At 47.7% G+C, this 23,549-nt stretch overlaps 1 protein-coding gene across 1 annotated transcript in view; it reads right to left on the bottom strand.

The window, feature by feature from the left end:
• Positions 1-2,665: 2,665 nt before the first annotated feature.
• Positions 2,666-23,549, bottom strand: part of LOC308477632 (tumor protein 63-like) — a gene marked incomplete at its 3' end in the record, with an annotated part of 28,792 nt that continues 7,908 nt past the window's right edge. The window contains exons 2-5 of the mRNA XM_081006363.1: positions 7,544-7,675; positions 6,971-7,103; positions 4,513-4,571; positions 2,666-2,765 (exon numbers count right to left, since the gene is read on the bottom strand). Coding sequence (XP_080862489.1) covers positions 2,666-2,765; positions 4,513-4,571; positions 6,971-7,103; positions 7,544-7,675 — 424 coding nt within the window. The remainder of the gene's footprint in view (positions 2,766-4,512; positions 4,572-6,970; positions 7,104-7,543; positions 7,676-23,549) is intronic.

Consider the following 23,549-nt stretch of genomic DNA (forward strand, 5'->3'; position numbering starts at 1 on the left):
ATTCTCCTGTAGGCCAATCAGGTTGCGGATTCACTTCCACCTGGAGCTGGATTGGGTGGCTCCTGTGGACCAATCAGACTGCTGCATTCTGGATCCTATTGTTCTAGGACCAATCAGACTGCTGCATTTTGGATCCTATTCAACTCAGTACATAACAGACTACAACTCCCATCACCCAGATGATGACTGACAGCAACGTGAGGAACGTCGCCATGCCAGTGATGGCAAGGTCCACGAGGTTCAGCTCTGCAAGGAATAGTGAGCCAATGTTTGTGGGAGCTCTTCAGGAACATCTCTAGGTAGAGCATGAGACTCACGAGTCACGGGTTCGAGCATCACGTTGAGCAAAAGAGTCCTACATTGCAGAGGGTTGGAGTAGATCAGCCTTTCTCAACCTGTGGGTCCCCACATGTTGTTGAACTACAACTCCCATCACCCCTAGCTAGCAAGGCCAGTGATGTATGGAAGTGAGAGCTGGACCATCCAGAAGGCTGATCGCTGAAGAATTGATGCTTTTGAGTTATGGTGCTGGAGGAGACTCTTGAGAGTCCCATGGACTGCAAGAAGATCAAACCTCTCCATTCTGAAGGAAATCAGCCCTGAGTGCTCACTGGAAGGACAGATCCTGAAGCTGAGTCACCAATACTCATGAGAAGAGAGGACTCCCTGGAAAAGACCCTGATGTTGGGAAAGATGGAGGGCACAAGGAGACGGGGACAGCAGAGGATGAGATGGTGGGACAGTGTTCTCGAAGCTACCAGCATGAGTCTGACCAAACTGCGGGAGGCAGTGGAAGACAGGAGTGCCTGGCGTGCTCTGGTCCAGGGGGTCACGAAGAGGCAGACATGACTAAATGACTAAACAACAACAGCAAGGCCAGAGCTCAGGGATGATGGGAGTTGTAGTCCAACAACATCTGGGGACCCACAGGTTGAGAACCGCTGCTCTAATGGAAGAGAGTCCACCATCTCCTGAGGGGACCCATTCCACTATCAAAACAGCTCTTCCCATCAGAAAGGTTTTCCTAATGTTCCATTGGACTCTCCTTTCTTGTCCTTTGAGTCCATTGGTTCAGGTCCTTCCCTTGGGAGCAGCCGGAAGCCAGCTTGCTCCATCTTTCACGGGACAGGCCTTCAGATCTTAGAAGATGGCCTTCATTTCACTTCTCAGTGTAATCCGAAATTTCAGAGGGTGCCGGGTTGGGGGAGACTGCCTTGAAGGAATAAACTATTTTGCCAGACTTTGTAGCTGCAGTGCACATTTAAGCTTAGGATGCAATTTGTCAAGTCAAAAGACATTTCCTCTGCTGCAACACACTGAAGTGTTTATTTTTATTATTCCGTGTCATTGTCCATATTTGTTTATATCTCATAATATTTAAATACCGCTTGATAGAACAACAACAGAAAAGCACTTTATCCTTGCATTTCGGAGGGGAATGGAGCCTGGCTGTGCATGGCTTACCTCAAGCCACTTTGTGGAGGAAGCGAGATTCGAATGCAGAACCCCCCAGTTTATAGCTGGAGGAGGGCAAGGGAAAAGCCACCAGCCAGCGGCAACAGAGCATCTGCTTGGCATTCAGAAGGCTCAGCTCCCCAGCACCTTAGAGCAGGGCTGGGAAGGACGGAGGGGGAGCGGCTGCCAGTTAGTGCATACACCACTGGATCAGATGCACCAACTGGTCTGCATTGGTATGAAGCATCTGGCAATGTTCCTTTTTACCTGGAAGGTAAAAACTCTGCATATGCTCAGAGGCACTCTGTTCGAAGCCACAGCCTTGAGATTAGGAGTCAGATGCTCTTAGCCCTTGTTGCAGAGCTGGCGTTGGGCAGGGTGATGGGAGCTTCCTGTGTCCCAGGGAGAGCAGAAGCTCAGCCTCCAGGGAAATGATCTCAGGTCACAGGACTGGGAGACACCCACTGCTGTCAGGCAACACCAGGGAAGACGGAAGCAAGGGGGAAACACCTGCTTTGCATGCAGAGAGCTCCAGGTTCAATTCCCGGAACCGTCAGGTAGGGCTGGGAGGGTTTCCTACCAGGAACACCCTGGGCAGCAATATGCAGGCAATATGGAACTGGGCAAACCAATGGTCTCAGTCAGTGGACGGCAGCTTCCGACGTCTCAGTCACCAACAACAACATGGTGGGCCACCAGATAGAAGAGACGGTGGAAGAAGACTGGAAGAAGTTTAAGGAATATCTGAAAAAAATATGTTAATATTTAAACCTTAGAATAAGCTTTGGAAGTGGATATAGGCTGTAGGGTTAGAAGTAGAAGATAGGGTATTTTAAAATAGTATTATTTGTAAGTGATAAAATGTGAAGTTTTAGTATTATTAGTATTATTTAGTATTATTATTTAGTATTATTTGTAAGTGATAAAATGTGAAGTTATTTTAAGTGTGATTTTTAAAAAAACGATGGTTAGAAATTATGATATATGAAATCTGCTAAAGAGGAAGTAAAATGAAAATCAGATAGGTGGGACTTGGGGAAGCCCACTTAACAATGTTTAGAAAATTAAGGATATGACAAGAATTTGTTCGTATTGCTTGTCTTTTCTGTTTGTGTTTTTTATTTGTGTTATAAAATGAATAAAAAATTTTGGGGGGGAAACAACAACAACATGGTGGGCCGCCTGGGACATCCAAGAACATCAGGAGAGCCTACTGGATCCGGCCAACGTCCAAGTTGCCCAACCAGTGGGAAAGCTGCAAGCACAAGCCTGCAAGCAACTGGCGGTCAAAAGTGTTGCTGCCTGGATGCCTTTCAAAGAGGATTGGGCAAATTCCTGGAGGAGGAGAGGGCTATTAGTGGCTGTCTCCTGGCCAGGATGGCATAGCTGTCAACTTACAGATTTGAAAATAAGGGACCAGCAGCCTCGAAAATAAGGGATCAGCAGCCAAAATAAGGGATTTTCCAAGCACAGGTATGTTCAACTTCTGAGCCCCTCCGAGTCAAAGGCAGAAAGCCCAGCCAGCAGCCAAACGAAGCCTCAAGCGGTGGTTCCCACAGTGCAGCAACCCGGCAAAGGGGATGCAGCAAGGAAAACCACCGTCACCTCTCCGCTGGGAAGCGCTGAGCAAAGGCGACTCCCCAGGCAATGCGGCCGATTTGATCGGCACAAGGCATGCAAGCTCCACCCCCCAGTCGTTCTTAGACTCCTTATCGGGTGAGCAACGCAGCCAAGCAACACAGTTGGAGCCTCCCTCCTCCCTGGCCAGCAGGGAGGGAGGGAGGGAGAGGAGCTGCTTCCTTTGAAACCCGGGAAATTTAAGGGACGTCATCAATAAGGGACAGCAGCCGGACACAGCGCTGGGATAAGGGACTTTCCCGCCGAATAAGGGACGGTTGACAGCTATGCAGGATGGTCCTGCTCCATGGTTGGAGGCAGCGATGCTTCTGAATGCCAGCTGCTGGAAACCGCAGGAGGGGAGAGTTGCTCTTGTGTTCGAATCCTGCTTGCAGGTTTCCCACTGGCAACTGTTTGGCTGGACTAGATGGGTCATTGGCCTGAGCCAGCAGATTCTTCTTATGTTGTCCAGCATGGGAGCAAAGCCATCGTGGCTGGTTGCCTTCAACAGCCCTCTCTTCCATGGAATCATAGCATAGTATACCCAAAGGAGCGTCTCCACCCCCATTGCTCAGTCCGGACACTGAGGTCCAGCTCCAAGGGCTTTCTGGCAGTTCCGAACCTTGTGAGAAGTGAGGTTACAGGGAACCAGGCAGAGGGCCTTCTGGGTGGTGGCGCCCGCCCTGTGGAACATGTTCCCATCAGATGTCAAGGAGATAAAGAACTACAGTGGTACCTTGGGTTAAGTACTTACTAATTCGTTCCGGAGGTCCGTTCTTAACCTGAAACTGTTCTTAACCTGAAGCACCACTTTAGCTAATGGGGCCTCCCGCTGCCGCTGCACCACCAGAGCACGATTTCTGTTCTCATCCTGAAGCAAAGTTCTTAACCTGAAGCACTATTTCTGGGTTAGCGGAGTCTGTAACCTGATGCGTATGTAACCTGAAGCCTATGTAACCTGAGGTACCACTGTATCTGACTTTTAGAAGACATCTGAAGGCAGACCTGTTTAGGGAAGTTTTTAATGCCTGATGTTTTATCGTTTTATCATAATCATTATCATCAATTCTGTTGGGAGCCACCCAGAGTGGCTGTGGAAAACTGGCCAGATGGGCAGGGTTTAAACAATAAATCATCATCATCATTGAAATGTAGAGTTGGAAGGGACCCCAAGGGTCATCTAGGCCAACCCCCTGCAATGCAGGAATCTTTTTGCCCAATGTGGGGCTCGAACCCTTGACCCCGCGATTAAGAGTCTCGATCTCCTACCGACTGAGCTATCCCATTGCTTTCTTACCGCTAGCTCTGTCCCTGAAGGTTTTGCACCTCCACATTCCTTTATATATTTACCTGCCCCCATTTCCCAACCCTCCCTTGCCCTGGCAGAGAGTTTTAGGCAGAGAGAGAGAGGGAGGGAGAGGGAGAGAGGGAGGCCGTTGCCTCTTCTGAAGTGGCACCGCAGGGTGAGACCGGTGGCAGGTGCTGGGCGTCCGCCTGGCCTGGGGCGACGCAGAAGGAAAAGCAGGAGGGGGAGAAAGGGCCGAGGCGAGGGCTGCATTTCTGATTAAACGCAGCAAAACACCTCGCCTGGGGCGACAGGTTCCTCTCGCTGCCTTCCTGGGGAACTGCAAAGCAAACAGCCGACTCCTCCGCCAGGCTGGGCTGCCACCTGTCAAGTGATGTTTGACAATTTATTAAATAAATAAAAAAGAGGGGAGTGGGAGCGGGGGCAGAGAGACAAACTTTCCCCTGTTTCCAGAACAAACTGTTTGCACAGAGTCCCGGGAGGAGGAACGAGACCGTGGTGGCCGCCAAAAGCCTTTTGTGAATGAATGAGCGACTGAATGAATTGGATGGATGGGTGCAGGGGGCGTGAGCCAGAGGGCCGGGAGAGCAGCATATTTCTGCAGGGAAGACGGGGGCAGAGAGCACTTAGCGGCGGGCCTTGAGTCAACAGCAGATTAGAGCCACACGCCAGAGTTGCTCTGAATCGCAAGAGCGGCATGCCTCGGAGGCAGCGGCCTGGAAGGAGCAGGCCCCACGCTCCCAGGAGGACAGCGGCAGCAGCAGGCAGCCCGCCCAGGGCACAGAGCTGGGGAAGAGCACGTCTCCCAGCAGCTGAGCAAATGTTCACGAAAAATAATAATAATAATAATAATAATAATAATAATAATAATAATAATATTTTATTTATATCCCGCCCTCCCCAGCCGAAGCCGGGCTCAGGGCGGCTAACAACAGTTAAATAATACAGCATTCTAAAATCAGTTCATTATAAAATCAGTTCAAATCAAATTAATGGCAACCATTGGGCTAGAGTTCTATGTGGATCACCAAAGGAGGGGGTCAGACTGTGCCTTGGCCAAAGGCTTGGTGGAACAGCTCCGTCTTGCAGGCCCTGTGAAAAAATGTCGAGTCCCTCAGGACCCTAGTCTCTTGGGACAGAGTGTTCCACCATATTGGGGCCACAGCCGAAAAAGCCCTGGCTCTGGTTGAGGCCAGCCTAAACTCCCTGTGGCCTGGGACCTCCAAGGTGTTTTTGTTTGAAGACCGTAAGGTCCTCCATGGGACATACCAGGAGAAGTGGTCCTGTACGTTCTAGGGTCCTAGGCAGTATAGGGCTTTAAAGGTTTAAACCAGCAACTTGAACCTGATCCTGTACCCCACCAGGAGCCAGTGCAGCTGGTATAGCACCGGGTGAATGTGATCTCGCAGCGAGGACCCCATAAGGAGTCTCGCCGCAGCATTCTGCACCCGCTGGAGTTTCTGGGTCAGTCTCAGGGGCAGCCCCACGTAGAGCGAGTTACAATAATCCAGTCTGGAGGTGACCGTCGTGTGGATCACAGTGGCTAGGTCAGGGCGAGAGAGGTAAGGAGCCAACTGCTTAGCTTGGCGGAGATGAAAAAATGCCGCCTTTGTTATAGCTGCAATCTGCGCCTCCATGGAAAGGGAGGTGTCAAAGAGTACACCCAAACTTTTAACGGACGGTGCTGGCACTAATTGCGCCCCCACAAGAGATGGGAGTTGCCCCCCCAATCCCATATCGTCCCAACCCAACCAAAGGACCTCTGTCTTCGAAGGATTTAACTTCAACTAAAAAGGAGAGGAAAGGAGTCGGAAGGGATCCGAGGGTCATCTAGTCCAACCCACGGCAATGCGGGGGGGGGAGGGAAAGGTCGTTCTCTCCCGCAACCTGAGCAGGACTTTGGGTTTGGGGCAACAAGACAGCTCTCCTGAGGTTGGGATAAAAAAAAAGCGGTGGGGTCCTCTTGATTAGGACCCAAGTTTGAAAGGACGCGTGCAAGCTTCTGCGATGCACAGAACTCCGCCACGGTGTTATTCTCGCTTTATTAAGTTTAAGAATCACTTTTTCACCAAGGGAACTCGTCATGACTTACAACCAAGAAACACATACGTTAAAACCAGCATGAAAGAAAACAAAGGAAGATCTAAAGCGCGATCCTATTTTTGAGACGCACAATAAGAACATCCCTCCCATTCAAAGAGGCCGCAGATAATTAAAAGCCAAAAAATAATGCATGATCAAGTACAGCTTGCCAAAACCTTTGGCAGGGAGCAAGCATTGCACATCCACACATACGATATTTTCCATGCAACCACCACTTTGACCCAGGTTTACCTTCTATGATAAACTGGTACTTTAAAAAAACCCAACCTTTCTTTCCACATATGCCCTGGACTACGGTTGATTTATATCCCACCTTTTGTGCCAGGAGTTCAAGGCAGAGTGTGTGGTTCTCTCCTCAACACACAGACACTCATCTTATTTTCACAACATCCCTGCGAGGCGGGTTAAGATAAGCGTCCGTGATTGGCCCAAGCGTCCCAGGTCCTAGCCCAACATCCTAACCGCAGCATCCCGACATTGGCTACTCACCCACATTGGGTCTCTGATCTCCGAATCCTGCATCCGAATGCAATCCATGCTGATCTCAATTTTGTTCGCCGGGCCATTTTCCATTTGCTCCTCCAGGAAATTCAAGTCAATGGGCTGGACCGAGCAGATGGGCCTGCGGAATAGGAGAGGGGTCTGAAAAGTGTTTCACTGGACATCAAAGATGGAAGCCCACACAAGGAGAGTCTGGTTGCTGGATCAGGCCAAAGGCCAAAGGCCCATCTCGCCCAGCGTCCTCAAACCAGAAACCGAGATGGCATCGGTAAATCCAGGACTGTTGCTGGAAAATAGGGACACCTGGAGAGTCTGCTACTTGGAGACGCAAGGCAGGTGTGGCCACCACTGAGTTACGATCCGAGCACCTTCAGTTAAGGTGCTGCCAGTCTGAGTAGACACTATTAGGCTAGATGGAGAAATCAACTGGCTGCCTCTGACTTTCGGCATATTGAGCAACTGTTGGGTGGGACTCCAAGGCCCTTCCAGTTCAAGAAGTTGAACATAACACACCCCCACACCAGACAATCCCCCGTCCGATTCATCCATCTTGCTACTCACTGATGATCGAGGATATCCCAGATTTGCTGGAAAACTTCCGGACGGCCATATTCTCTCGCCTGCGAGCCTTGAGGCATGGTAGAGCGGTAATAACTCTCCGTCCAGGAGAAATGGCCTGGGGTGTCCACAAACCTACACAAAAGGTCCAAATTGTATTTTTAAATATATACACACAGATTTTACCACCTTTCCCCCAAAGTGGATGGCGAAAGAAAAGGCAATCAGTAAAGTATTTTAAACAATAATGATTGAATTGTAATTTAAAAGTTTTAAAACCTAAGACACAGTGGTAGGATTAAACACATGCAGGCACAAATCTAGCGGAGCAATCTTAAACATATTTGCTCAGAAGTAAGTCCATGACAAACCTAGACAGCATCTTAAAAAGCAGAGACATCACCTTCCTAACAAAGGTCCGTATAGTTCAAGCTATGGTTTTCCCAGTAGTGATGTATGGAAGTGAGAGCTGGACCATAAAGAAGGCTGATCGCCGAAGAATTGATGCTTTTGAATTCTGGTGCTGGAGGAGACTCTGGAGAGTCCCATGGACTGCAAGAAGAACAAACCTCTCCATTCTGAAGGAAATCGGCCCTGAGTGCTCACTGGAAGGACAGATCCAGAAGCTGAGGCTCCAAGACTTTGGCCACCTCATGAGAAGAGAAGACTTCCTGGAAAAACCCTGATGTTGGGAAAGATGGAGGGCGCAAGGAGAAGGGGACGACAGAGGACGAGATGGTGGGACAGTGTTCTCGAAGCTACCAGAATGAGATTGACCAAACTGCAGGAGGCAGTGGAAGACAGGAGGGCCTGGCGTGCTCTGGTCCAGGGGGTCACGAAGAGGCGGACACGACTAAATGACTGAACAACAACAACAATAAAGCTACAATCACACCATGCACTTAGAGCACTATCATACCACTTTTAAGCATCAATGCCTTCTTCCTTTTCGCTTTTTTGGGGTATAATTCTTTATTAAACTTTTCTGTTTTACATTTTAGAATATTCATTTAAACAACCTTAAAATATCAACGACTTCCCTTATTCTTCTCTTTCCATTTTGCATAACATAAATCCCTGCATATTTTACATAAACTAAACAATTCAGTATTCCATCATTGCATCCATCAAAACTTATTTACAATGTTGAATTGATCTTAATGCTGCCAATGTTTTCAAGTGTACACAATTGCCCCCCGCCATATATTCAATAAACATTTTCCCAATCTTCTTTAAATGTATGTTCTTCCTGTTCTCTTAGTCTATGAGTTAGGTCTGCAATCTGCGCTTATTCCATCAGTTTTAGTTGCCATTGTTCTTTGGTTCGGACCTCGCTTGTTTTCCATTGGGGGGCAAACAAAACATGGGCCATGGTATTGGCATAGATAAATAACCTTTTTTGACACCTGGGGATTTCCATCTGAATTATCCCCCAGGAAAAGGACTCTGGGGTTTTTTTTGGAAAAGAACTTTTAAACATTTTTTTCAATTTATGACAAATTATTTCCCAATACTCTTGTACCCTTTTACAAGTCCACCACATATCACATGTGGAGCAATGTCTTCTTACAGATTATCCCGGGAACTGTAGTTGAGAGTCGTGAGGAACCCCCCTATTCTCCTCTGAGGGTTGCAGTTCCCACAGTGATTTAACAACCAGTCCCTCTTTGCAGAGAATGAGAGAAGCTATTGTACTACCAACCTTACTGTATGCTTGTGAAACATGGACCACTTATAAACCCCATTTCCAACTCCTCAAAAGATTCCATCAACGGGGTCTCTGAAAATTTCCACACATGACTTGGGAAGACAGGAGAACTAATACCAGTGTACTGGAAGAAGCAAAGATCGCCATTGTTGAAGTAATGATTCTTCAACATCAACTTTGTCGCACTGGTCTTATTGTGCGGATGCCTGATTATCATCTTCCAAAGCAACTACTCTATTTCCAACATAAAAATGGAAAGCGTAATGCTGGTGGTCAACAAAAATGGTTTAAAGACTCAAGGCAAATATAAAAAAATGTAGTATAAACATCAATAATTGGGAAACACCGGCCTGCGAGTGCTCCAGCTGAAGAACAGCCTTTACCAAAGGTGCCATAGGCTTTGAAGACACTCGAACTCAGGACGCAAGGGAGAAATGTGCTAAGAGGAAGATATGCTTGGCAAACCCTCACTGGGATCAACTCACACCCAGAAACCTCTGTCCCCACTGTGGAAGGACGTGTGGATCCAGAATTGGCCTCCACAGTCACTTATGGACTCACTTTTAAAACCATGTTCATGGAAGACAATATTACTTGGCTAGGAGGGATCGCCAAAGAAGATAAATGAAATCAATCCATCAATTTCATTCTCCCCCTGGCCGCTGACTAGCACTGAAGGCCACACAACTTAAGCAAGCAAGCAAGCAAGCAAATGTCATTCTGGGAGGCGCACTGAGAGCCGATGACCTCTGGCAGGATTGGGGTGCTGGAGCCTGCAGGAAGGCGCTGACCTGTAGATGAACCGAAGAGAGGTTGCAAAGGGGGTGGCTTAAATTGCACAGGGCCCTCCTTATTTCTGCACGGTGCCGGGAGTTGCATGCCCTCCTCTTGCTCTGGGCCCGTTAGCCTATTTGCGAAATTTGAGAGGCTCCTGCAAAACAGGATGCAGCTAAAGGCTGTCGGGGAACTGAGAGAAAAGAGCTGTGCTTCGTCGTTGGGGTGGGAAGTGGTGATTAAACAGGTTTATTAGTAGGCGAGAGAAGCCCTTTGCCTGCGCAGAACGAGCATTGTTTTAACTATGGAAAGGGGGCATACAAATTACCGTATTTTTTGCTCTATAAGACTCACCTTTTCCCTCCTAAAAAGTAAGGGGAAATGTGTGTGCGTCTTATGGAGTGAATGCAGGCTGCGCAGCTATCCCAGAAGCCAGAACAGCAAGAGGGATCGCTGCTTTCGCTGCGCAGCAATCCCTCTTGCTGTTCTGGCTTCTGAGATTCAGAATATTTTTTTTCTTGTTTTCCTCCTCCAAAAACTAGGTGTGTCTTGTGGTCTGGTGCGTCTTATAGAGCGAAAACTACGGTAAATGATGATGATGATGATGACGCTCATTTATCAGCTGCCATTCCAGCCGTAGACGGCATTGCAGAGATTCTGTGCTGTGAGTATCATGAGAAGATGGCCCTTGATGGAGTTTGGAGGCAAAGTTGTTTTTCTTTTTCGTGTGTATATTTTTTATTAAATTTTCTGTTTTACTTGTTAAAATATTCATTTAGTAAAGGCCCCTGACCATTAGGTCCAGTCGTGACCGACTTCTGGGGTTGCGGTGCTCATCTCGCTTTATTGGCCGAGGGAGCTGGCGTACAGCTTCCGAGTCATGTGGCCAGCAGGACTTCCAGCTCTCACTTCCATACATTACTACTGGGAAAACCATAGCTTGAACTATACGGACCTTTGCTGGCAAGGTGATGTCTCTGCTTTTTAAGATGCTGCCTAGGTTTGTCATTGCTTTTCTCCCATGAAGCAGGTGTCTTTTAATCTCGTGGCTGCTGTCACCATCTGCAGTGCTCATGGAGCCCAAGCTTTATTAGTTTATGAAATAAACCAAACTCTCTTTTCTCAGGGCTGCGTCTTCCTTCTCCTTCCTTCTTCAACTCTTCCCAGACAGATTCCCAAACCGACTGAGGCCACATCCATTACGATAAGTTTGAAGCGCCCTAGCAGCCTTCTCACAGTCTTGGCTCTCCCCACCCAAAGTATTCCTGGGAACTGTAGTTGGAGAACCTGATCACCCCCATCATTCTGCCCAGACACTGAGGTCCAGCTCCGAGGGGCTCCTTGCGGTTCCCTTCTTGCGAGAAGTGAAGCTACAAGGAACCAGACAGAGGGCCTTCTCGGTGGTGGCGCCTGCCCTGTGGAACGCCCTCCCACCAGATGTCAAGGAAATAAAGAACTATATGACATTTAGAAGACATCTGAAGGCAGCCCTGTTTAGGGAAGCTTTTAATGTCTGATGTTTTATTGTGTTTTTAATCTGTTGGGAGCTGCCCAGAGTGCCTGGGGAAACGGATTGGCAGATGATACTACTAGACTATGCAGAGATGGCTAGACTGACTGGGAAAATCAGGAATCAGGAGGACCAAAACCTCAGCAGAGAATGGGATAAATACAGATTGTATTTGAAAGAACACTGTAAACACTTGAAGTCTTTGGCAGGCTTTGAATAACTCTTGAGATGTTACAAGGACTTTGGACATTTTGGATTACTATAATTGGGATGAACTACAATATGCAGTTCATTAAAATATTCAAAGGACCCACAGAGGGAAGGAGGGATATTGAATATTTTGTTGGAAGCAGCCCAGAGTGGCTGGGGAAACCCAGCCAGATGGGTGACGTATAAATAATAAATAAATATATTATTACAGTGGTGCCCCGCAAGACGAACGCCTCGCAAGACGGAAAACCCGCTAGACGAAAGGGTTTTCCGTTTTGGAGGCGCTTCGCAAAACGAATTTCCCTATGGGCTTGCTTCGCAAGACGACAGCCCATAGGGAAATCTCCGGGACAGCGGGGAAGCGCAGCGCGTCTTCCCCACTGTCCTCGGACCTCCTCCCCCGCCCGGCATCGGAACGAAGCTCCGATGCCGGGCGGGGGGGGAGGAACGCCTCCTCCCCCCGCCCGGCATCGGAACGAAGCTGCGCGCCTTCCCCTCTGTTCCCGTACCTGTCCTGAAGGCTTGCGGTGGGGAGAAAAGCCCTTCTCCGCACCGCCAGCCTAGCAAGCGGTTTCCCTAGGAACGCATTAATTGATTTTCAATGCATTCCTATGGGAAACCGTGCTTCACAAGACGAAAAACTCGCAAGAAGAAAAAACTTGCGGAACCAATTAATTTCGTCTTGCGAGGCACCACTGTATTATTATTATTATTATTATTATTATTATTATTATTAAACAGCAAACAAACCTTGTCTAAACAGCTGCTTAAAAATATGTAAAATGCCTTGCTTCCTTTTCTACCCCCCAAAAAAAAACCCCCAGATGCAACCATTTATAAACGAACCTCAGTTTTTCCACATGTATAATGGAAATAAGCTTACTAAACGGACTTTCCTATTTACTTGCTGGGGCAATAGATTTACTGCCTTCACGTTTTGTCATCTCTTCCATTGGAGTTTATTTACATATTCCGAATTCATTTAAACTGTTTGCAGACTTGGAATTCCCCGTTAGCTTCCTCGCCCAAACTCCGCTCTGGGAGGGGGTCAGAGTGTACAAAATTGGCTCCTTCCACACATAATTGGTCACCTGACCGATTTCAATGGCAATGCCCATCAACATGGGGGTGGGCCTGGCCCCCTCAAATATTTTATTTTGGGGTGGGGGCAAAGATCCCTCAGCCCCTAGAAGTTGGCAGTGATCCCAATCTGAACATATTGCCAGTTAAGCAGATCTATAGGTTTATGAAATCGGAACACAACATACTAGTCTTTGTGACTGTATCATTTTATTGCAAAAGAGTGCTATGTTGGCACCAACATGTACAAAATAACCTCTCTGCAGTGCCACAAATCCAACTCAATGGTGTAATGCTGGAAAATGTTGATCACTTCTCCTACCTAGGCAGTTATCTTTCCACAAGGGCCGAAATTGATGCCGAAATCCAGCATCACCTGAGCTCTGCGAGTGTGGCTTTCTCCCAATTGAAGTGCAGAGTGTTTGAGGACCGGGACATTGGCAGGGAAACCAAAATGCTTGTTTACAAAGCTATTGTACTTCCAACCTTACTGTATGCCTGTGAAACATGGACCACTTATAAACGCCATCTCCAGCTCCTCGAAAGATACCATCAATGCTGTCTCCAAAAAATTTTACACATCACTTGGGAAGACAGGCGAACTAGTGCCAGTGTACTGGAAGAAGCAAAGATCACCGGTGCTGAAGCAATGATTCTTCAACATCAACTTCGTTGGACTGGTCACATTATGCGGATGCCTGATTATTGTCTTCCAAAGCAACTACTCTATTTCCAACTTAAAAATGGAAAGTGTAATGCTGGTGGTCAACAAAAGAGGTTGAAAGACTCTCTCAAGGCAAGCCTAAATAAATGTAGTATTGTTGTTGTTGTTTAGTCATTTAGTCGTGTCCGACTCTTCATGATCCCACGGACCAAAGCAAGTCAGGCCCTCCTGTCTTCCACTGCCTCCCACAGTTTGGTCAAACTCATGCTGGTAGCTTCAAGAACACTGTCCAACCACCTCGTCCTCTGTCGTCTCCTTCTCCTTGTGCCCTCCATCTTTCCCAACATCAGGGTCTTTTCCAGGGAGCACCAACAATTGGGAAACACTGGCCTGTGAGCGCTCCAGTTGGAGAACAGCCTTTACCAAAGGAGTCATGGCCTTTGAAGACACTTGAACTCAGGACACAAGGGAGAAACTTGCTAAGAGGAAGGCACGTTTGGCAAACCCTCACCGTGATCAACTCTCGCCCAGAAACCAATGTCCCCACTGTGGAAGGACATGTGGATCCAGAATTGGCCTCCACAGTCACTTACAGACTCACTTTTAAAACTGTGTTTATGGAAGACAAACTTACTCAGCTACGAGGGATTGCCAAAGAAGAGAAGAAGATTGCAAAAGAGTTCTGTGTCAGCAGGACTGCAGTTGGCAATGGCAGTACGGGGTTATAGGTAGGATAGCAATAGGGCAAAACTTGAACCAAGGGCTTCAAGTTACAAAGGAGATTCTGACACAACATCAGGAAGAACTTCTTGACAGTAAGAACCGGACTGCCTTGGAAGGTGGTGGTCTCTCCTTCCTTGTACGTTTTTAAGCAGAGGCTGGATGGCCATCTGTCCTGGATTCTTCAGCTGAGATTCCTGCATTGCAGGGGGTTGGACTAGATGACCCCCAGGGTCCCTTCCAGCTCAACAATTCCATTATTCTATGGCTGTTCCTAGCACCCCAGTTAGAGGCTGCAGACTTGGGGAGAGCAATCTAAGTCCCTGCTTGCTAGCTGCGGTTCGAGCAGCTCAGCCACAGGATTTCCGAAGCTTTCAGGACCAGCCCCCCCCAGGCGAAATGGTTGTAATGATTGTTTATTGCATTTATCTACCTTCCTCATTCACCCCCCCCCACAAGAACCCTATGAGGTAGGTTAGCATAGCTGTCATACCTTTCTGAAGAAACCAGGGGCCTTTCTCCTGGGCATGGTCGGCCAATTGGTGCCAAAGAAGGATAGAACCTTTTTTATGTATGCAACAACAGCAGCAAGAATACTCATCGCGAAGTATTGGAAGACACAAGATTTGCCCACCCGGGAAGAATGGCAGATGAAGTTGATGGACTATATGGAACTGGTGGAAATGACTGGCAGAATCCGAGACCAGGGAGAAGAGTCGGTGGAAGAAGATTGGAAAAAATTTAAAGACTATTTACAGAAATATTGTAAAATTAATGAATGTTAGAAAAATGTTGGAATGAAGTTATATGGCTTTAGTAGAAATGTTATAAGGAATTAAGTACAGATAGGTTAATAGAGCATTAAAGGAAAAAAATAAGGTTAGAATGAGTTAAGACAATTACAGGATAGAAAACAGAGGAAGATGGAAAGGAATTGCTGAAATAATTAACAGAACTGGAATACAAAAAGGGAGGTGTGAGGAGGTCGCAGAAATAAGTGAGTGAAAGATGGGATAATGAAACTGTTTGATTTATTTTATTGTTTTTGTTTTGTTTTGTTAACTTAATGTTTTGCATTGTCTTTTTTTTAGTGTTTAAGTTTCTGGAAAAATAATAAACATTATTATTATTATTATTTTAAAAAAGCATAGCTGTCAACTTACAGATTTGAAAATAAGGGATCAGCAGCCAAAATAAGGGATTTTGCTTAGCTTATACAGAAGTCTGCCACTGATGGAGCCAGGCTGCTTTGGCTGCCACTGACTGTGTTTTGCAGGGGGTTGGACTAAATGATCCTAAGGGTCTACAACTCCGACCAAAGAAGAGTGGCAGACAAAACTGATGAACGACGTTGAGATGGCAAAGCTTACAGGCAGAATTAGAAACCAGGAAGAGGACCTCTTTAATAAAGAATGGGGAAAGTTAATAATTAATTTGAAAAGCTATTGTCAAGAGTTACATACATTGGTAGGATTGACAGAAAACTTGTAGTAAAAATTTGAACTATGGATGGACAAATGATTTATAAAAATAGAGTTAGGAAAGGGATGCAGAGGGAGAAATCACTACATTAAGCTGCTGCACTGGTTGGAGAGTATGCTAAGCAGCACGTCGGGGCTGCCGTTGTCCTGGCATGAGGAGTTCCATCGGCCCTTCCCCACCCGAGAGAAAGGGAGGGAGGGACAGAGACTCTCGCCCACGCTGCCTGCGAGCCCAGCATAAGGCGTTTGTGGTGGCGGCACGGCCGCTGAAGCACTGTCCTTCTGCGTCCCTCCCCATCCCCTCCTCTTCCTCCTCCCTCAGGCCGCCACCACCTCCAGCTTCCCCTGGCAGCGCGGCAGAAGTCTCGCAAGAGAGGGGCTTCCTGCCCGCCCGCCGCCACCCGTCTTCTCACGATGAGCCCGAGGGGAAACTGGGAGAGACGGAGCCATGGCAGCTCGTGCATGTGCGCTCTCACGCGGTGGAGGACCCCGAACTGCTGCTTCCCTCCCGAGCCAGGCGAGCATGAAACCCGGGAAATTTAAGGGACATCATCAATAAGGGACAGCAGCGGGCCACGGCGCTGGGATAAGGGAGTTTCCCAACAAATAAGGGACAGTTGACAGCTATGTAGGTTAGGCTGAGAGATGACTGGCCCAAGGCCACCCAGTGAGAGCTTTGAGGCTGAGTAGGGATTTGAACCCGGTTCTCTCTCCCAGGTCTGAGTCCCAACATTCTGTTTTAGCGTGTTTTTTAATATTCAGATGGGTGGGGTATAAATAAATTATTATTATTATTATTATTATTATTATTCTAACCACTGCACGGCACTGCTCCCAGTTTGAAGCTGGCCTCTTGTTCCATTGCTGCTTAGGGAGATGGTGGGTGTCCATTTGGCCACGATTGCCAGCCAAGCCCTGGACTCTGTCCCTGTATTTTTAGCCCTTGACAGGGGGTGGGGAAGGGGGGGGCGAAGGCACGTCAGAGCTTGAGGGTCTTGGCAGCGCCCAGTGTGCTGGAATTCCCCTCTGCCGCATTTTAACACGCGGGTGATTTGTAGACAGCAGGCAGGCTATGAAACGGAGCACGCAGCTGTGCGAGGGGAGAAGGAGGGAGGGAGAGAGAGGATTTTTCTGGATGGGCCAACCAGTTTCCAGCAAGGCATCCCGTCATCTGGAATTCCCCTAATTCTGCAGGGTCCCATTTATTCCCCACATACCCCTGACTCTGCCTTCCTATCGCCATCCGGGACAACGGAGTCAGGGACTCAAAAACAGGCTGGGAGCCCACCCTCCCATATCTGCCCTGGGAGGAAACAGATTTTAATTTGATTAAGTATTTGCATTCTGCTCTCCCAACGACAAAGGTTGAGCTCCAAGGGACTTGCAATAATGGCATTGGGGGACAACGACGATGTTTTCCATTTTAATATTTTCTGTTGCTAGAATCCCCAGGAGGGGATAGTGCTCTTGCATTTGAACTCATGGGAATCCCATGGAAGCAAAAGTTTGAAGATTCGGGGCAAGTGACATGAAGGGACTGCTCAGCGTGTCAGACTATGACCTGGGAGATCAGGGTTCGAATCTCTCCACTCAGCCACTGAGCGACCTTGGGGGGGGGCAGTCACTCCCTCTCAGCCTAAACTACCTCAAAGGGTTGTTTTTCTGAGTATGAAATGCAGAGGGAGAGCAGAACCTTGAGCTCTTTGGAAACAAAGGTAGCATATAAAGGCAGGTTACAACCTTTAAATCACATAATTAAAATCACTTTTAAACAGCTTTCAATCACAGAGATAAGGTGGGGCCGGAAAATATGCATTTCAGTTGTCAAAAGAGCTGCGTCTTCAACATCCTCCGAAAGCTGGACAATGCAGGCACCAGGCATACATCTGTGCAGAGGGAAGCCCACAGCTTAGGGGCCACCGCAGAGCAGGCCCTGCCGCTCGGATGCCTGGCGCGGGGGCGTGTCCTGCAGCCAGGGGCGGGGCGATCCACCCATGGGGCGGGGCAAGTCTCTCCGACGTTTAGAGCCTCTCCGCTGCCTCCCCCTCAGCTGGAGGGCAGCTGAGGGAGAGGCAGTAGGCAGACACAAGTTTCACGCTGCCATTTCAGGCAGTGCAAAACCTGCAGGCGTTTAAGCCATCACTTCACTCCTAAAACGTTTCGTGAGCCCATTTAAAAACAAAAACAAAAAAAACCTTATTTTGTCACACACACCCCTCAGTGATGACACCTGGGGTGGACCGCACACACATACCCCACACCCCCTTACTCCGCCACTGCCCTGCCTCACCCCGAGCCACTGAGGTCGGAGGGTCTCCTCCGTGGATCTCAGCACCTGAGAGGGTCTATAGGAAAGGAGGCAGTCTTTCAGATATTTGGGGCCTGTCATTGATAATAATAATAATAATAATTTATTATTTATACCCCGCCCATCTGGCTGGGTTTCCCCAGCCACTCTGGGCGGCTTCCAAAGAATATTAAAATACTATGATACATCAAACATTAAAAGCTTCCCTAAACAGGGCTGCCTTCAGATGTCTTCTAAAAGTCTGGTAGTTGTTGTTCTCTTTGACATCTGGTGGGAGGGCGTTCCACAGGGAGGGCGCCACTACCGAGAAGGCCCTCTGCCTGGTTCCCTGTAACTTGGCTTCTCGCAGTGAGGGAACCGCCAGAAGGCCCTCGGTGCTGGACCTCAGTGTCCGGGTAGAACGATGGAGGTGGAGACGCTCCTTCAGGTATACTGGACCGAGGCCGTTTAGGGCTTTAAAGGTCAGCACCAACACTTTGAATTGTGCTCGGAAACGTACTGGGAGCCAATGTAGGTCTTTCAAGACCGGTGTTATATGGTCTCGGCGGCTGTTCCCAGTCACCAGTCTGGCTGCTGCATTCTGGATTAGTTGTAGTTTCCGGGTCACCTTCAAAGGTAGCCCCACGTAGAGCGCATTGCAGTAGTCCAAGTGCTTTAAACATCAATCTGAGAATAATAATAATAATAATAATAATAATAGCACTCTGGGTGGCTTTCAACCAAATATTAAAATACAGTAATACATCAAACATTAAAAGCTTCCCTAAACAGGGCTGCCTTCAGATGTCTTCTAAAAGTTTGGTAGCTGTTGTTCTCTTTGACATCTGGTGGGAGGGCGTTCCACAGGGCGGGCGCCACCACCAAGAAGGCCCTCTGCCTGGTTCACTGTATCTTGGCTTCTCGCAGCAAGGGAATCGCCAGAAGGCCCTCGGCGCTGGACCTCAGTGTCCGGGTAGAACGATGGGGGTGGAGATGCTTCTTCAGATATACTGGACTGAGGCAGCCTTGAATTGGGCTCAAAAACAAACCAGCAACCAGTGCAGCGTTTTTCTTCCTTTTCCCCACGTCACTTTTGTTCAGTCTCCAACAATATTTCAAAGCATTCAGCATCATATACCTTTTTTAAAACATTCAAAGCTTCTTCTTGGCTTCCCAACCCTCCTTTCCTGATGTTTGTTCTTTACTTCTTTTTATTAGCCTGTCTTTTTATTATCTAAAGTCTGCTTTTTTTTCAAGCAAGGGTTCCATGGGGTCTTAGTTGAACCCCAGCCAGTGATCCGGCGGCTGCAGCTTTGGACCGACTGAAGTATCTGAGTCGTCTTTGAGAGCAGCCCCACAGGGAGCGCATCTCAGTAATCTAATCTGGAAGTTACCAGAACTCAGAATACAGTGGCCAAAACAACTCTGTCCAAAAGAGGCCCTGGTTTGAAAGCAGCAAGATCACATGCATGGGAAAATTTGCAGTGTAATCCTGTATAGTTCTACTTGGAAGACAGCCCCATTGAGCTCAGTGGCACTTACTCCCAGGGAAAGGGGTCAGATTTGCAGGCACAGTCTTAGCTTCTAAGGACCCTGGGAAAGGGCTGAAACTTGAGGAATGGAAACATTTTCACAGGGCAGCCCCCAAACCCACAAACCCTGATTGTGATGTTACAGGGACTGTCCCTGGTAAATGGAGAATAGTTTGTGCTAGAGACTATTCTGTTTCTGAATGCATTTGTATGTGTGTCTAGTGGGGGAGAGAAGAGTTGCTGCAATTTGGCTTTCACTTTGAGGGGATCTCTCTTTCTGACTGTGTTTAAGGTGACTCAATTTGTCAGCAGAGTCTTGGCACCAGAAATAACCCATAAGGCCCTTTATCCTATTTATATCATATATATCCAGTAGGGTTGCCATACATCTGGGCGGAAATGGAAAAAATGTCCAGCAGAATCCGGACACACAAAACATCATGTCGGCAGTGTCGTTTTTGCTGATTTCCCTAAAAAATAGCTCAGAAACGGCAACTTTTGTGTCCTGGTTTTCACTTTTTGAAATATGGCCACCTAATGTCCCGTATAGTTAAAGCTATGGTTTTCCCAGTAGTGATGTATGGAAGTGAGAGCTGTGTACATAAAGAAGGCTGATCGCCGAAGAATTGATGCTTTTGAATTCTGGTGCTGGAGGAGACTCTGGAGAGTCCCATGGACTGCAAGAAGATCAAACCTCTCCATTCTGAAGGAAATCAGCCCTGAGTGCTCACTGGAAGGACAGATCCTGAAGCTGAGGCTCCAGCACTTTGGCCACCTCACGAGAAGAGAAGACTCCCTGGAAAAGACCCTGGTGTGGGGAAAGATGGAGAGTGCAAAGAGAAGGGGACGACGGAGGACGAGATGGTGGGACAGTGTTCTCGAAGCTACCAGCATGAGTTTGACCAAACTGCGGGAGGCAGTGGAAGACAGGAGTGCCTGGCGTGCTCTGGTCCAGGGGGTCACGAAGAGGCGGATATGACTAAACAACTAAACAACAATGTCTTGTCATTTATCCAGATGTAGGGATGGGTCTGTGGCCTGCCTTGCAGGCATGGCGCAATGCCACGATCAAATGCATAATAACCACCTCTTACAGGAGTCACAGACCGTACCTTTTCAATTGGCCAGGGCCAGGGCCAGGAGACAGGACCTCGCCAAAAAGTGCTGGCAACAAGCTGATCTCGAAACATTTGACAGACCCATCTCCAATGTCTCTATTTCTCCCCCCCCCCGGTCCCACCTTGCGAGAAATCTTGAGGTCCTGGAGATGGTCAGCCTGGTGAGAGTACAGTGGACGCTCGGGTTGCAAACATGATCCGTGCGGGATGCACGTTCGCTACCCACAGCACCCGCAACCCACAGTACCGCGTTTGCGCATGCGCAAGTTGCAATTCGGTGCTTCTGCGCATGCACAAAGCGCGATTTAGTGCTTCTGTGCATTCGAGAGCATCAAAACCCAGAAGTAACCTGTTCCGGTACTTCCAAGGTTTCGGTGCGGCCATAACCCAAAAACGCACAACCTGAAGCGTCTGTAACCCGAGGTATGAATGTACTAAGGGTTGCAGTGCTTTGGAGAGAGCAGGTGCCGAAGGGTTGCTCTCACAGGTCAGGCAAGGCAGACATTCCCCAGATTCAGGAGCGGTGAGAGAAGCAAGAGTGACAGCCAGCTGAGGTGACATCATTCCCTGGGGGGGAGGGAATTAAAGAGGGGACCCCCCCATCTCAGAAAGAGAGAGAAAGGCTGTCGCAGAAACTGACGCCTCCTGGACGAAATGACAGGGAGCTCAAATTTAGAAAGCTAGCCTCAGAGGAGTGGGATTGTGACCACACAACCCAGGCATGAAATCGAGGAGGCTGTTGAAAACATAATAAAAACAACCCTGGCAGGATTCGCACTGGTGCTACGCTGTGTTTCTATCGGGGTACAAAGCCCTCGGAAGCCCAAGACCAAAGGGAGGTAACTAAAGGAAGGTCACCTTGCTACTCTGGGCTCACCAGACCGCTTTGACTCCAAAACCAGCTCCTTTGCAAGTGCCACATAGTTTTTGTTCTGCTCTTGCAAGAAATCAATATTTTAGTTTCGCAGGTCCTGCTCTTCGGGCAGATATCTTCATTGTACTGCTTTTGATGCCTGCTAAAAGATTTCTTTCCCTTTAGGCAAGTCTGCAGAGGCATTTCACTATAGAATGATAGAATTATAGAGTTGGAAGGGACCTGTTGCTAGCTAATTATCCGCTTTCCATGAACTTATTATTATTATTAAAATTTATATACAACCCTGTACCCACAGGTCTCAGGGAGTTTCACAAGACTGAAGATGAATATTATTATTCATCTCCAAAAAAGATTCTGATATCTCCTGATATTAATTAATTTATAGACAAAATAAACCAATGATAAAGAACATAAAGAAATACCACAGAGCAGGTTGAAAACAGCCTATGTCTGGACATTATCACAGATCATGTTCAAACTATTACAAAAAGCATCCATTCCCCATAAACCTGTTAGGCTGATTTATATGCATTCTTTTGTAATAAATTAGCCCAGTCCTAATTAGTTTAGGCCAATTTCCCCCCATCCATTCAGATATAGTAGGAGATACACTTCAATTTTTAGCCATTATAATCTTAGCAGCAGTTATAAGCTTGAACCCTGTTTCTTGAGCTGAATTTTGCTGCATCTGAATTTTGCTGGATCTGAATTTTGCTGGATCTGAATTTTCTGATTTTTCCCTGTGTGGAAGTCTTCCCATCATTTCCAAGTGAATCCAAGGTGACCTGGATGAGTTCACCCACCTTTAAAATAAACTGAAATGTCCAGGCGTTTGACAGGTAGGACTCGAACCAATGGATTCAAGTTACAAGAAAGGAGATTCCATCCAAACGTTAGGGGGAACTTTCTGATGGTAAGAGTCGTTCGACAATAGAGCAAATTCCCTCAGGCGGTGGCAGACTCTCCTTCCTTGGAGGTTTTTAATCAGAGGTTGGGTGGCCATCTGCCATCTGCCTATGCAGCCTAGGACCCCCGTACCTACGGGACCGCCTCTCCTGGTACGCCCCGTGGAGGACCTTAAGGTCCACAAATGACAACGTTCTGGGGGTCCCAAGTCACAAAGTGGTTAGGTTGGTCTCAACTAGGGCCAGGGCCTTTTCAGTACTGGCCCCGACTTGGTGGAACGCTCTGTCACAAGAGACTAGAGCCCTGCGGGACTTGACACCTTTCCGCAGGGCCTGCAAGACAGAGCTGTTCCGCCTGGCCTTTGGTTTGGACTCAGTCTGACTCTCTTATGTTTCCCTCCCCATACGGTTTTGATCTATGGGCTACTTTTAAAATGAAACTGCATTTTAAATTGCATTTTAACCTGTATTTTAAATTGGGTTTTTTAAAAATGTAATTTTACTGGTGTTAGCCGCCCTGAGCCTGGCTCTGGCTGGGGAGGGTGGGGTATAAATAAAATTATTATTATTATTATTATTATTATTATTATTATTATTATTATGGATGCTTTAGCTGAGATTCCGGCAATGCAGGGGGTTGGACTAGATGACCTTTGGGGGTAACTTCCAACTCTACAATTCTATAACAGATGCTCAGGGCCAGCAATGGCACCCTCTGGCTTCTCTTCCTAAGTCCTCAGACATGCTGCTGTGCTGTAACAAGGACTCTTAGCAGCCTGTCTCCAATGTTGAAGTAAGATTCATTTTTGAACCACCTTGTCCTTTGCCTCAGCCATCCAAATATCTCACGCCAGCCCTTTTTCTCTCCATCGGTAATTTGCCACCTTGCTCCAAATTTCTCCATGTGAAGCAGACCTCATCTCTTTACATATAGTCGTACCTTGGAAGTCGAACGGAATCCATTCCAGAAGTCCGTTCAACTTCCAAAATGTTCGACTTCCGAAGCGCAGCTTCTGATTGGCTACAGGAAGCTCCCGGAGCCAATCAGAAGACCCATCGGACATGCGGCTTCCAAAAGAACATTCAGTTCTGGGTTTACAATGTTTGGGAGCCAAAACGTTTGGGAACTAAGCTGTTTGACTT

Source organism: Podarcis pityusensis (genome assembly GCF_964106645.2).
Source record: "Podarcis pityusensis genome assembly, chromosome: 5".
NCBI classification, from domain to species: Eukaryota; Metazoa; Chordata; class Lepidosauria; order Squamata; family Lacertidae; genus Podarcis; species Podarcis pityusensis.